A 15,825-nucleotide genomic window follows, 5' to 3' on the forward strand; every position below is an offset into this window, starting at 1 on the left:
CTGGTGTGACAGTTGTGACTGCCTTGTGTGATAGTTGTGACTGCCTGGCGTGATAGTTGTGACTGCTTAGAGTGACAGTTGTGACTGCTTAGAGTGATAGTTGTGACTGCTTAGAGTGACAGTTGTGACTGCTTAGAGTGATAGTTGTGACTGCCTGGTGTGATAGTTGTGACTGCTTAGAGTGACAGTTGTGACTGCTTAGAGTGATAGTTGTGACTGCCTGGTGTGACAGTTGTGACTGCTTAGAGTGACAGTTGTGACTGCTTAGAGTGATAGTTGTGACTGCCTGGTGTGATAGTTGTGACTGCCTGGTGTGACAGTTGTGACTGCCTGGTGTGACAGTTGTGACTGCTTAGAGTGATAGTTGTGACTGCTTAGAGTGATAGTTGTGACTGCCTGGTGTGACAGTTGTGACTGCCTGGTGTGACAGTTGTGACTGCTTAGAGTGATAGTTGTGACTGCCTGGTGTGATAGTTGTGACTGCGTGGTGTGACAGTTGTGACTGCCTGGTGTGACAGTTGTGACTGCTTAGAGTGATAGTTGTGACTGCCTGGTGTGATAGTTGTGACTGCCTGGTGTGACAGTTGTGACTGCTTAGAGTGACAGTTGTGACTGCTTAGAGTGATAGTTGTGACTGCCTGGTGTGATAGTTGTGACTGCCTGGCGTGACAGTTGTGACTGCCTGGTGTGACAGTTGTGACTGCCTGGTGTGACAGTTGTGACTGCCTGGTGTGACAGTTGTGACTGCTTAGAGTGATAGTTGTGACTGCCTGGTGTGATAGTTGTGACTGCCTGGTGTGATAGTTGTGACTGCCTGGTGTGATAGTTGTGACTCCCTGGTGTGACAGTTGTGACTGCCTGGTGTGATAGTTGTGACTGCCTGGTGTGATAGTTGTGACTGCCTGGTGTGACTGCCTGGTATGACAGTTGTGACTGCCTGGCGTGACAGTTGTGACTGCCTGGCGTGACAGTTGTGACTGCCTGGTGTGATATATGTGACTGCCTGGTGTGACAGATGTGACTGCCTGGTGTGATAGTTGTGACTTCCTGGTGTGACAGTTGTGACTGCCTTGTGTGATAGTTGTGACTGCCTGGCGTGATAGTTGTGACTGCCTGGTGTGACTGCCTGGTATGACAGTTGTGACTGCTTAGAGTGATAGTTGTGACTGCCTGGCGTGACAGTTGTGACTGCTTAGAGTGATAGTTGTGACTGCCTGGTATGACAGTTGTGACTGCTTAGAGTGATAGTTGTGACTGCCTGGTGTGACAGTTGTGACAGTTGTGACTGCCTTCTGTGATAGTTGTGACTGCTTGGTGTAACAGTTGTGACTGCCTGGCGTGACAGTTGTGACTGCCTGGTGAGACTGCCTGGTGTGACAGTTGTGACTGCCTGGTGTGACAGTTGTGACTGCCTGGTGTGACAGTTGTGACTGCCTGGTGTGACAGTTGTGACTGCCTGGTGTGACAGTTGTGACTGCCTGGTGTGACAGTTGTGACTGCCTGGTATGACAGTTGTGACTGGATGGTGTGACAGTTGTGACTGCATGGTGTGACAGTTGTGACTGTCTGATGTGACAGTTGTGACTGCCTGGTGTGATAGTTGTGACTGCCTGGTGTGACAGTTGTGACTGCTTGGTGTAACAGTTGTGACTGCCTGGCGTGACAGTTGTGACTGCCTGGTGAGACTGCCTGGTGTGACAGTTGTGACTGCCTGGTGTGACAGTTGTGACTGCCTTGTGTGATAGTTGTGACTGCCTGGCGTGATAGTTGTGACTGCCTGGTGTGACTGCCTGGTATGACAGTTGTGACTGCCTGGTGTGATAGTTGTGACTGCCTGGTATGACAGTTGTGACTGCCTGGTATGACAGTTGTGACTGCCTGGTGTGACAGTTGTGACTGCCTGGCGTGACAGTTGTGACTGCCTGGTGTGACAGTTGTGACAGTTGTGACTGCCTTCTGTGATAGTTGTGACTGCTTGGTGTAACAGTTGTGACTGCCTGGCGTGACAGTTGTGACTGCCTGGTGAGACTGCCTGGTGTGACAGTTGTGACTGCCTGGTGTGACAGTTGTGACTGCCTGGTGTGACAGTTGTGACTGCCTGGTGTGACAGTTGTGACTGCCTGGTGTGACAGTTGTGACTGCCTGGTATGACAGTTGTGACTGGATGGTGTGACAGTTGTGACTGCATGGTGTGACAGTTGTGACTGTCTGATGTGACAGTTGTGACTGCCTGGTGTGATAGTTGTGACTGCCTGGTGTGACAGTTGTGACTGCCTGGTGTGATAGTTGTGACTGCCTGGTGTGGCAGTTGTGACTGCCTGGTGTGATAGTTGTGACTCCCTCCTGGTGTGATAGTTGTGACTGCCTGGTGTGACTGCCTTATATGACAGTTGTGACTGCCTGGTGTGACAGTTGTGACTGCCTGGTGTGACTGCCTGGTGTGATTGTTGTGACTGCCTGGTATGACAGTTGTGACTGCCTGGTGTGATAGTTGTGACTGCCTGGTGTGACAGTTGTGACTGCCTGGTGTGATATTTGTGACTGCCTGGTGTGACAGATGTGACTGCCTCCTGGTGTGATAGTTGTGACTTCCTTGTATGACAGTTGTGACTGCCTGGTGTTACAGTTGTGACTGCCTCCTGGTGTGACAGTTGTGACTGCCTTGTGTGATAGTTGTGACTGCTTGGTGTGATATTTGTGACTGTCTGATGTGACAGTTGTGACTGCCTGGTGTGATAGTTGTGACTGCCTGGTGTGACAGTTGTGACTGCCTGGTGTGATATTTGTGACTGCCTGGTGTGACAGATGTGACTGCCTCCTGGTGTGATAGTTGTGACTTCCTTGTATGACAGTTGTGACTGCCTGGTGTTACAGTTGTGACTGCCTCCTGGTGTGACAGTTGTGACTGCCTTGTGTGATAGTTGTGACTGCTTGGTGTGATATTTGTGACTGCCTGGTGTGATAGTTGTGAGTTCCTGGTATTACAGTTGTGACTGCCTGGTGTGACAGTTGTGACTTCCTTGTGTGATAGTTGTGACTGCTTGGTGTGATAGTTGTGACTGCCTGGTATGAGAGTTGTGAGTGCCTGGCGTGACAGTTGTGACTGCCTGGTGTGACAGATGTGACCGCCTCTTGGTGTTTGACAGTTGTGACTGCCTGGTGTGATAGTTGTGACTGCCTGGTGTGACAATTGTCACTGCCTTATGTGATAGTTGTGACTGCTCAGTGTGATAGTTGTGACTCCCTGGTGTGATAGTTGTGAGTGCCTGGTATGACAGTTGTGACTGGCTGGCGTGACAGTTGTGGCTGCCTGGCGTGACAATTATGACTGCCTGGTGTGACAGTTGTGACTGCCTGGTGTGACAGTTGTGACTGCATGGTGTGACAGTTGTGACTGTATGGTGTGACAGTTGTAACTACCTGCATGGTGTAACAAATGTGACAATCTGATGTGGCTCCCCGGTGTGACAGTCGTGACAGTTGTGACAGTCTGGTGTGACATATGTGACTCTGGTGTCACAGCTATAGTTGGTGGAGCTGAACATTGCTGTTTATTCATGTAACAACTGAAAATTCGACTTTATAACTTCCAAGGAGCACGTCAGCATCGGGCGATTTATTCCTGAACGTATGTTTCCAATACAATATGTGCATGTGTTCCGTGATGCTGCCAATGCGAGTGTATTGCAGTGTTCAACAGTCCCACATGGCCAAGTGGTCAATATGGTCCATATGTCCTGGTGCGACTGGCCTTGCCCCGACGCCTTCCGATGATGGGATCTGAAACACCAGATATATCTATACGGCGTCACCAGGGACCTGTTAATCGACAGTTTCTGGTACATTTCGTGATACGATAATCTAATGTTATCATTAGTAGAATATGAAGCTGGAAGACAGTTCCAGCTGGTGGCCGCAACACAGTTCCAGGTAGTGGCTGAGGCACGACTGTCCCTGTTGTCAGGTTGGATGACTGTTTACCTGTGTTGGAGGCGGCGCACTCGGCGTCCCAGTCTGTGGGAACCATGTCTTTGGTGAGGGACACAAAGTTGGTCAGCGGGCACTGGGACGTACAACCTACACAGAAACCCATGAATGTTTAATACAGTATGGATAACAGACAAGACAGTTCTGAGACAAAATGTGATTGTGGTACAGAGACAAGATGTGTTACTGGTACAGAGAAGAGATGTGTTGTTACTACATAGTGTGTCTCACCTGGGATGGTGAGTTGATTAGGCTGTGTGTCATCATTAGGGTCTGTGGATGACACATTCCTGTAGTACAGCTCCACGTGGAAGACCCCGGCCCCTGTCTCGTGCAGCTCCATGAGGACGGCGGAGGAGTAGGGTGGGTTGAGGTGGTTGTGGACTCGGAGAGCGCAGAGGAGCGCCACGGTGGTTGAGTCATGCTGCAGTAACAGACGCAACATGTCAGCCCCTTGCCGTGGTGAGTATCGTGTAGCACACATTACCTTTGTTACTTTATCAGCAACCCTCGATAACAACAGAGGACATCCATGCAGTAACCCAATACCATCGTGGTCATGAGGCCACACAATCCCCTTGTCATTTCAATATTAAATGCCACACCCTGAACTATGTGTTCAAATAAATAACATATATTGTAGCGCAGAGTGGTGCTTCCATCTTCGCCTCAGTTATGTTTGTTTACATGTAAGCACCACATCTATACTCCTGGGTTTAAATAGATTGGTAAACGTCCAACACCCGCGTCACTTTGGTCTTTCTTACAATAACAACTGGACATATCGGGATATAACTACTCAAAGCTTGAAAGCAATCTCACACCCAACTCACTCGTTCTACACGAAAACAGGATATTGTAATAAGATCTTTTAAATGTGTAGTTATAACGATATGAATCTTAGTCTATGGACCACTGTTACACGTTACTAACGGCGGAGAACATGTTCATCTTGGTGGTGTAACTCTTGGAACTGAGTTTCCGTTGTGCCAGTTCGATCCATTTCTTTAAAAGAGGACCTTCAAGATAAAAAGCAATAATAGTGATGTACATGGTATTAATAATGATAACATTAATAATGATAATAACAATACAAAGCGCAAGACTTCACACCATCAGCTTTCTGTTAAGCACTAGAATGTTCTGCATTCACGTTAAACTACCGGATGCACACCTATTCAGTGATGGGTGGACATGGACAAACTTAAAGAAGGCCACTTGCCAAATTATCGAATCCCCTTTCATCTGATATGACACATGTGCCAGGGTCATATGCCACATACGTCACTAAGGTAAACAATTACAGAGACATTGTCAAGTACTGCTTTCCGTTAAACAAATGAAGTTGACAATGATATCAGCAGATACCGTACCTCCATTAAGACGGGCTTCGATAGTACCATTGTAGAGAAGATCATAGCCCACAGCCTCAAACTCCCGCAGCTTCTGGTAGATTGTGGAGTTTACCCAGCTAGGCAATGTGACGTTGTGGTTTTTCTGAAAAGCTAGGCTGCCACTTCATCGATCATACACCAACGTTTATAACAGGGCTAGATTGCAAAAGAACTATACTGCATCTATTAATGAATTTCTACCTAGCAGCGATGTAGGCGTCTAACAAATGCTTCCTTCATGTCATATTACCGAGCTGACCCTGTCGAAGGAGCCGTAGTTTTGTGTCGCTCGGGCGTCCCAGGAACCTATGATCTGGGTTCCAATCCCCGGTTTGCCGTGATTATGTTTCTACGTTTCAACACCATGCCCATGTTCGTGGGTTACATCAAAGTGGTAAACGTCTACCTCACTTTCTTATTAACTTTACTCCCACGTCAAGTTGTCACGCCGTGATTTACCGGAAATATTGTTCTGGCGGGGTTAAATCAAACTCACGCCTTCCCTTGTTATCAATTCCTATATCTAGCAGTTCCGTAATGGTGGGCACGGTGACATAAGAACGTCACAGTGGTTCCCAAGCGAATCCGGGACAGAAGATGTCCTGCTTCCCACTTTCACTAAACAACCTAGGCTAATGTCAGCCCTGGTCACGAATATTAGAATAAACATTACAACATACTGTAGGTCTGATTTGTGTATGCCCCTTCCCCCGCCCCTGGTCTCGTGTATCCACTGCCTTATTTAGCCAACCACAATGGGGATCGGGTGGTCACGGTTTGTGACCTGGCTAAATGCCTCCATACCAGAGCGGCAAGCGTCGTTGTTTGTGCTAACAGCCATTGGTTTCCACCCCTCCCATGCAGATCTTACCTGCCGGGATAACAACGATATCATCTATTCTCCGTATGTCGACTCACCTCACAAAACAGAGTGTCGGAGATCTCCCACAGATTCTTAAACGACACTGGAGTAAGACCTGACTTCTCCTCCAAAAAACGAAAGAAACCCTGAAAGATATTAAATATTCAGATAAACATTTCTTTTGTAATTTAAAGGATCCGACTTTTCTACATGATTGCGACATCACTGCACTTTCCTCAAGTTTGACTACCCATTTTCCAAAAGGCCCCTGCTTATTTTACCGACAAATTTCTCAATTGACTCTCGTTTTTGTGGATATCTCTACGTGATCACGCCATGTTCACAGCAAAAGATTTCACTATCATGCAATGTCTTCGTCCATCGTGAGAGAACACCATTATCTAGACGTAGACAACGTCGTTGTGTTGTTTCCGGGGCAAACTGCATCGTGACCTTGACCTTCACTCATGATGTGTGCTACCGGCAGGTAGATATACTCCCCTGTTTCACAGACACCTGGGGTCATCACTTACTTTTACAGTGATCCGTGAAATTGTGTCTTCAATTTTGATTGGAATCTATTCCTTTTCCAGTGACAGAATTACTGTGGGTGGTAAATGTTGGTCCAGGACATACCTTGTTCTCGCGTTCTACCCGGTGTACTTGTGGGGAGCTGAAGCGTAGATCATACAACATGTCATACTTGGGGCACGGCTTGTGTAGAGCCAACATCTGGAAATAAGGGACATTCTAACTGTGGGCGAATCCAGTTCCACTTGTTCCCTGAATCTTATTCCGATGATTCAGATATGTTTTGGTCATTCACAACTGATGTGAAAACACTGTGTATTAAATGCCTCTAACATTGATGGACTTAATGATTAAATGATAAACAACGATAACAACAACAACAATAGGAACGGTAGTTCTCCATACAGTAGAGACTCCCGACACAGTATTTCACATCTGGACCTAAATCACTGGTGAAAAATCAAGAAGACATAGCTATTCATATCCCCACCACACATCATCTAGTTGTGGACAAGGAAAGCTCGGGATCTGAAAAGATTAAGAAATGATGAAAGAGCCACCACCACCATGCCCACCATCCAATACACACAGTTGTTCTTCCTGTTCACCCTACACGGAATCATATTTCCCACTGCATCAAAAACAACAGACACAAGAGGATTGTGTTTCAAATATATTTCCAGTTGTACTTTATTTCAATCACCCTTATATCATCTAAGGACATGCACAGTTCCCATTTGTAATACCTTGCACTTTAACTAAAGAACAGGCGTCACAACTGTATGATATTTGATGGTTTTCAAACATAATTACATATTCAGCAATTATTGGTACATCAAGATGTTATTTACAGTGGAAAACTTGTCCACATTGACGGTAATGTGACGCATGTCCACAGGGTCAGAGGAGGAAATGAACTCGATTTATTCTCGATGCTGGTTTTCAAACTTGAATCACATAATTACCCCTTAATGATGTGTGCAAAATGTCATCCTTGTGTCTATAGTGGTTTTCAAGAAACACGTCACATATGGGTGTCCTGTGCGCCATGTCCAAAAGATCGGACTGATGGACGGAGCTTGTCTCCAGCATCACTTAGTGGCGGGTCTGATAGGCCCTGCTACATATACTAGAAATATGACCTCACATTGTGTAAGTAGTTCACAGTTTCACTAGACATGTAGAAGCACGATTACACACAATTGATCTCTGCTCTCGAGATCTACGTACATTATCTTCCACCTTGGGCCTGGTGTGGACGGGGATGGGCTGCCAGGGGATGTTGCTGTTCCACACTTGGTCCCCACTTGGAGGGTACAGACCGGCCAGGTTGGAGTAGGCAGACATCAGACACCTGTCCACGTCCGAGCTCTCCACGGTGATCTGGAGTGACATCATTGATACAGATTCCCAACCTTACACTGAAAGTTTACATCCGACACCGGTCAACGGTTGTGCTCTCCACGGTGATCTGCAGTGACATCAGTCGTGCAAATTCCCAATCTTACACTGAAACTTATCATCAGACACCGGTCTCCTGGGGGTCTGAAGTGGAGACCTCAAGCAACCCGCTGCACAAAGAGGGGCAATGCAATCTGACATATTGAATCACCCTAGAACCTGGCTCAATATACTTCAATACTGTACAGTTACTCATTGCATCTGTCCAGTGTCGACAGAGGCGTAAGCTGTCTACCTTGCCTCCACACCACCCACACACGCCCCACACACGCCCCACACCACCTCTGTGTGCATGTACTTGTTGCTAAGAAACCCGGAGTAGCGACGTCGGAGGCGTGTTTTACCCTATACCTCCGCACCACTCACCTCTGTGTGCATGTACTTGTTGCTAAGAAACCCGGAGTAGCGACGTCGGAGGAAGCGACCAAGAGAGTAGAGTTGTGCCATTCCATCCTGAAAGGTGTATAATGTATTACTAGTTTATACATAACACGCATCAAGTCTCTCTGGTTAACGGTACAGCCAGCGGACATGACATGAGATGCATTACCTAACAGTTGGGCATACTTAACTTCAGAGATTTCAACTTAACAATTGCTGCATGATATAATCAGGTTTCAGTCCTTGATTTGTCTGATTTGGGTTAAGTTATCATTTTTAATGCTTTTTGTCGTCATCTGTATCAGCCATTACCTGTGATCTACCTTGTGCAACTGAGGACACAATGGACAGTGTACAGCTTACTTACAGTTGTCAGCCACTGGAGTCCCTGGGGCCAGGTAGTATTCATGGAGTGGGGGTTGTTGGGGTAAGTGGTGTATGGAGTGCGGTCGCCATGGCGATACATCTGAATCATAGTAATGTGCCATTATCTCCAATCCAGATGCATGGTAATTAGTTATTGACTTATTGAAGAAAGTAAGTGACAGTAAGTTTGGTTTGTTTTTTAGCAGGATTTCAGTGACACAGTTGTATATATCACGGCGTGTCAGCTTGATGTGGGAGGAGGGCCCGAAGTGATGCAGGTCTTAGACGCTTGCACTTTGGTGGAAGCCAGGAACACGAGCATGGTGCTGACCAACAGGGAATCTGGGATTCGAACCCACGACCACTGGTATGTGGGACACGTATGCTGCATCCCTGTACAGCGAACAGAGGACCCTCAGACTAGTGTGGTGACGGGTTATAGCAGGAGGTCTCAATTAATGACACTTTCAGAAATATTCAAATACAGAACTCTCCCCTTCAAGGAATCGATTTGGTTCAAACGATCTGATTTAATGAGTGAGTGAGGTGGGTTTAACGCCGCTTTTAACAGTATTTCAGTTATATCGCGGCGTGTCAGCTTAATGTGGGAGGAAAGCCCGAAGTAATGCAGGTCCAAGACGTTTACCACCTCGGTGAAACCAACGAGCATGGGTATGGTGCTGATCACTGCTGATAAACCTAGAAACATAATCGGGGCGAACCGGGATTCGAACCCACATTCATAGGTTTCTGGCGTGCCCAGGGGACGCAAATCTGCACAGCGAATCGCGGCGCCTTAGACAACTGTGCCACCCGTGCCCCCTCTGATTTAATGAAGAGGGGTGTGAGTGTTAACCAAAACTAAACTAAACGGCATCAATTATCTTGGCAAGGTATTTGTTGGTTAACATGGATAAAAAACTCAGACATGTAGTCCATTTCATAATTTCTATTAATTTTTAGCCCTTGTGTATATAAATATAAATAAAACATGCGTGGTTAAAGTATTCTTGACTAAATATTACTTTTCTTTTCTCAGTATGATGAATGACTTCTAGTTTGTCCGTACTTTGAAATAAACATAAAATTAACACTAAATCACCGAAGGCTTACTTCCCAATAGTCAACTTTCCCTTCATGTCGAGCAATATTCCTGCAGCGCCAGCCTTAGGTGTTCACATTTCACAACTCCTGAAGTTGAACCGATCGTGCTCTTTCTACCAAGATTTTAAATAGCGTCAGATGACTCTTGCTCAGAAGTTGTTTGACCAAGGTTACAACATTCAAGGCCTCAATAAAGCTTTAAAAAGCTATATGGCAGACATGTGGATGACTTTTTCGAATTTGACGCATCAGTGATGAAAATGATGTCCGATGCAATTCCCAATATTGACTTGTGTCATATGTCCTCGTGTCTTTTCATGTGTACAATTGACTTGCCTTTGAATGTGTTTGTGACTGGTGCCACCGATGGGAGGGGATACGTTAGCCCAGCATGACCCTGGCGTCAATATGTCTCCAGACAGCCCCAAACTTCCAAATCACACACTGACCCCGAAAGACATTCAACAGGTTCCTCTTCTCTTTTGTTCCATGTTTTGGCATTGCATATGCTTTGAAAGCATCCATAATTAATTTAAAGTTGTGATTCCATTTGGTAGGAGGCAACTGACCATATCTCTTCCACACTGAATAACTGACGAAAGCTGTTATTGTCGTTTTTTCTGTCTTGTTTGTTGTTTAACGCCGCACTCAGCTATATTGCAGCCATATGACGGCGGTCTGTAAATAATCGAGTCTGGACCAGACAATTCCAGTGATTGAATTCATGAGCAAAGATCCACGCAGTTGGGATACGATGACATGCATCAACCAAGGCAGCGAGCCTGAAAACCCGATCTCGTTAGTCGCTTTTTACGGCAAGCACGTGTTGTTGAAGACCTATTCTACCCCGGATCTTCACTGTTATTGTCACCGTGATTATATGACCTGTGGTGAATCTTGTCAGCCACACAATGAGCTGCAAGGTCCACGGCCAGCAACATGTTCCTATAAATGAACCACCTGGGTGAAATGATGTTCGTATACGAAAATGACATTTTTGATGCTTCCTGAAATTTGAAAACTTGTGGGAAATTTGGGGAAAATGATTTTTATCTGAGAATGTTAATTAGATTTAAGGCAACAATTCCCTTTGTTTGCAAAATCAACTTCAAGAACATGCGGTCTTTTTCTGATTTGGCCAAATGTTGCAAAGCAATATCAAGAACAGTTACTACCCTCTCTAGTCGATACTGTGGGCTCTTCTGTTTGTAGACCCACCCATCAGAAATAGTTGCTGGAGCCGCTTAATTTCTTTCAATGACACAGACTACAGACTTGTTCTAACTTTGAGTAGTCCCAATGGTTCCTGGAGGCGAGGCAATAAATGGTATCATTTGGCCCTCGTCCATTCTTGTGACCATGGCTGCGTCGACGTCTAAGGGATGCCAGAAACATATTCTATACATTGAAGTTGGCAGTTCGTTGGTTAGAAAGACCACATGTCATGTTATTGCATCTGTCCAGCGTCGACACAGAAATAAGCTCTAATGACTACACAGTCCCCCTTGTTTCCTCACCAACTTCTGTGTGCCAGTCCTTGGGATAACGCCTACTAACCAGTCCACCTTGCTATATTGCCACCCACCCAAGTGAGCAGGTACCACCATGCCATCATCCACCTTACTTCATTGTCACCCACCTTGTGCAGAGACCGAAGGGTTGAACCATGATGTTGCCATCCACACAGTCCTCCTTGCTTATCTGCCACCCACCTCTGTGTGTCATTACCTGGGGTAGAGCCATGATGTTGCCATCCACACAGTCCTCCTTGCTTCAAAGCCACCCATCTGTGTGTCATTACCAGGGGTAAAGCCATGATGTTGCCATCTACACAGTCCTCCTTTCTAATCTGCCACCCATCTCTGTGTGTCATTACCTGGTGTAGAGCCATGATGTTGCCACCCACACAGTCCTCCTTGCTTCAATGCCACCCATCTCTGTGTGTCATTACCTGGGATAGAGCCATGATGTTGCCATCCACACAGTCCTCCATGCTTCAATGCCACCCATCTCTGTGTGTCATTACCTGGTGTAGAGCCATGATGTTGCCACCCACACAGTCCTCCTTGCTTCAATGCCACCCATCTCTGTGTGTCATTACCTGGTGTAGAGCTATGATGTTGCCACCCATACAGTCTTTTTTGTTTCAATGCCACCCATCTCTGTGTGTCATTACCTGGGGTAAAGCCGTGATGTTGCCATCCACACAGTCCTCCCTGCTTCAATGCCACCCATCTCTGTGTGTCACTACCTGGGGTAAAGCCGTGATGTTGCCATCCACAGTCCTCCTTGCTTCAATGCCACCCATCTCTGTGTGTCATTACCTGGGGTAAAGCCGTGATGTTGCAATCCACAGTCCTCCTTGCTTCAATGCCACCCATCTCTGTGTGTCATTACCTGGGGTAAAGCCGTGATGTTGCCATCCACAGTCCTCCTTGCTTCAATGCCACCCATCTCTGTGTGTCATTACCTGGAGTAGAGCCATGATGTTGCCATCTACACAGTCCTCCTTGCTTATCTGCCACCCATCTGTGTGTGTCATTACCTGGAGTAGAGCCATGATGTTGCCATCCACACAGTCCTCCTTGCTTATCTGCCACCCATCTCTGTGTGTCATTACCTGGGGTAGAGCCATGATGTTGCCATCCACACAGTCCTCCTTGCTTCAATGCCACCCATCTCTGTGTGTCATTACCTGGGGTAGAGCCATGATTTTGCCATCCACACAGTCCTCCATGCTTCAATGCCACCCATCTTTGTGTGTCATTACCTGGAGTAGAGCCATGATGTTGCCACCCACACAGTCCTCCTTGCTTCAATGCCACCCATCTCTGTGTGTCATTACCTGGTGTAGAGCTATGATGTTGCCACCCATACAGTCTTTTTTGTTTCAATGCCACCCATCTCTGTGTGTCATTACCTGAGGTAAAGCCGTGATGTTGCCATCCACACAGTCCTCCCTGCTTCAATGCCACCCATCTCTGTGTGTCACTACCTGGGGTAAAGCCGTGATGTTGCCATCCACAGTCCTCCTTGCTTCAATGCCACCCATCTCTGTGTGTCATTACCTGGGGTAAAGCCGTGATGTTGCAATCCACAGTCCTCCTTGCTTCAATGCCACCCATCTCTGTGTGTCATTACCTGGGGTAAAGCCGTGATGTTGCCATCCACACAGTCCTCCTTGCTTCAATGCCACCCATCTCTGTGTGTCATTACCTGGAGTAGAGCCATGATGTTGCCATCTACACAGTCCTCCTTGCTTATCTGCCACCCATCTGTGTGTGTCATTACCTGGAGTAGAGCCATGATGTTGCCATCCACACAGTCCTCCTTGCTTATCTGCCACCCATCTCTGTGTGTCATTACCTGGGGTAGAGCCATGATGTTGCCATCCACACAGTCCTCCTTGCTTCAATGCCACCCATCTCTGTGTGTCATTACCTGGGGTAGAGCCATGATTTTGCCATCCACACAGTCCTCCATGCTTCAATGCCACCCATCTTTGTGTGTCATTACCTGGAGTAGAGCCATGATGTTGCCATCCACACAGTCCGCCTTGCTTATCTACCACCCATCTGTGTGTGTCATTACCTGGGGTAGAGCCATGATGTTGCCATCCACACAGTCCTCCTTTCTTCATTGCCACCCATCTCTGTGTGTCATTACCTCGCGTAGAGCCATGATGTTGCCATCCATACAGTCCTCCTTGCTACAATGCCACCCATCTCTGTGTGTCATTACCTGGGGTAGAGCCATGATGTTGCCATCCACACAGTCCTCCTTGCTTCAATGCCTCCCATCTCTGTGTGTGTCATTACCTATGGATAGAGCCATGATGTTACCATCCACACAGTCCTCCTTGCTTATCTACCACCCATCTGTGTGTGTCATTACCTGGGATAGAGCCATGATGTTGCCATCCACACAGTCCTCCTTTCGTCAATGCCACCCATCTCTGTGTGTCATTACCTCGCGTAGAGCCATGATGTTGCCATCCATACAGTCCTCCTTGCTACAATGCCACCCATCTCTGTGTGTCATTACCTGGAGTAGAGCCATGATGTTGCCATCCACACAGTCCTCCTTGCTTCAATGCCTCCCATCTCTGTGTGTGTCATTACCTATGGATAGAGCCATGATGTTACCATCCACACAGTCCTCCTTGCTTATCTGCCACCCATCTCTGTGTGTCATTACCTGGGGTAGAGCCATGATGTTGCCACCCACACAGTCCTCCTTGCTTCAATGCCTCCCATCTCTGCGTGTCATTACCTGGAGTAGAGCCATGATGTTGCCATCCACACAGTCCTCCTTGCTTCAATGCCACCCATCTCTGTGTGTCATTACCTGAAGTAGAGCCATGATGTTGCAATCTACACAGTCCTCCTTGCTGATCTGCCACCCATCTGTGTTCAGGTTCCTTGTGTAGAGCCATGACGCCACTATCCCTACAGTCTAACTTGATTCATTATCACCTGACAACCTTTTTTCACGGATGCCATGCTTCAATGGCACCATGCCACCAAATGCAGGTATTCGGCGGTGGATAGCACTCATTCTTAGATGCTTCCCAAGGCGCCATAAGGTTTCATAACCAAATACATGTTCACCTGTTGCTCAGCATACACCATTTTACAATATACGCAGTGAAACAAACCGGCCGCTGCTGCTCTTCCTCCGCCATGTTCGTCTCACGTCGACGCAATATCACGCCCCAGCCCATCAATTCACGTCGGTTACGTTATCATGTAGGGCAACAGTCTCGGTAAGTACTCTTAAGTGCAGTGGCTGCTGTCTGCTAACATTATTGGTGGAAACAAAGCTGCAACTTGAACAACAGAAAACACCTCAACTCACGATAACCAGCGACACCGCACTTCGTCTGTTAACAGATATTAGCTCGGCCAGACAACGCATTTGTGGAATGTTTCGAGCCATGTGCTTAAACTGAAGCAAATTAACTTAAATTTGAAAATCCTTCTTATGCTGCATGGGTTTATTGATAACCACACACTGAACGGATAAGGAAATGTGACCTATTTAAATAATAAACTACATATTTTAGTGATGTGTTCTAAATAAAGTTTGCTCTACCCTCATTTGTAGTGAAATAAAGTACAGTTAGATACACGTTATTATACTACACATGGGGTAGAGCAAACTTGTTTTCTTAAATACAAGATCCCCTAAAACACGCCAATATGAAAGAATCTACCAGTTGCACAGTGACTGAACAGGCAATGCTTCTGATCATCACAATGCCAGTGGTGGTTTTCTAAATTGTCATATTTGTCCTGTGTTATGTACCATACTGTTGGTGGAATAAGTCATCTGTTCAAGTAGGAAAGGTATTGATATGAATGGGATTCTTACCAGATTGACAAGTCGCAGTGTTGTAGGAGCTGTGGTGTCGACGGAGAAGCACCCAACAACAAGGATCAGCGCAACAACTGCCACAGACTGTTCTTCCATGTTGGTAAAGTCTTCAAGTGCTTTCTGGTCACAGCTAATCAGCTTATCACCACGCACTATAAATAGAGCCAATACTGCTAATAATAACTCACCTTTACCTTACAGATCTCTTGTTGAGTTCTCTCACTCAAACCTTTCAGATCTCTTGTTGAGTTCTCTCACTCCACCTTACAGATCTCTTGTTGAGTTCTCTCACTCCACCTTACAGATCTCTTGTTGAGTTCTCTCACTCCACCTTACAGATCTCTTGTTGAGTTCTCTCACTCC

The 15,825-nt window shown here is 46.6% G+C and overlaps 1 protein-coding gene across 1 annotated transcript; it reads right to left on the minus strand.

Annotated features, from left to right (window-relative positions):
* Window positions 1–3,601: 3,601 nt before the first annotated feature.
* LOC124112086 (lysosomal acid phosphatase-like) lies at window positions 3,602–15,596 on the minus strand. The gene is made up of 11 exons (XM_046472026.2): window positions 15,460–15,596; window positions 8,984–9,082; window positions 8,602–8,688; window positions 8,005–8,157; window positions 6,880–6,975; window positions 6,300–6,389; window positions 5,361–5,484; window positions 4,921–5,006; window positions 4,219–4,411; window positions 3,982–4,077; window positions 3,602–3,780 (listed from the first exon to the last, which is right to left on the minus strand). Exons 1-11 carry the CDS (start codon window positions 15,556–15,558, stop codon window positions 3,719–3,721), a joined length of 1,185 nt encoding a protein of 394 aa, XP_046327982.2. The 5' UTR covers window positions 15,559–15,596; the 3' UTR covers window positions 3,602–3,718.
* Between the last annotated feature and the right edge of the window lie 229 nt (window positions 15,597–15,825).

Source organism: Haliotis rufescens, unplaced genomic scaffold, assembly GCF_023055435.1.
Source record: "Haliotis rufescens isolate VD_foot unplaced genomic scaffold, xgHalRufe1.0.p SCAF_10, whole genome shotgun sequence".
Taxonomy (NCBI): domain Eukaryota; kingdom Metazoa; phylum Mollusca; class Gastropoda; order Lepetellida; family Haliotidae; genus Haliotis; species Haliotis rufescens.

Excerpts from the sequence above, each read along its gene's own strand:
- LOC124112086 (XM_046472026.2), bottom strand. The coding sequence starts at position 15,558 with ATGGAAGAACAGTCTGTGGCAGTTGTTGCGCTGATCCTTGTTGTTGGG. Across the intron at positions 6,976-8,004 it reads GGCCCAAGGTGGAAGATAAT|ATGTTGGCTCTACACAAGCC; the intron begins GTACGTAGATCT and ends CCTTATTTCCAG. Across the intron at positions 3,781-3,981 it reads GTGCGCCGCCTCCAACACAG|ATCCCATCATCGGAAGGCGT; the intron begins GTAAACAGTCAT and ends CTGGTGTTTCAG.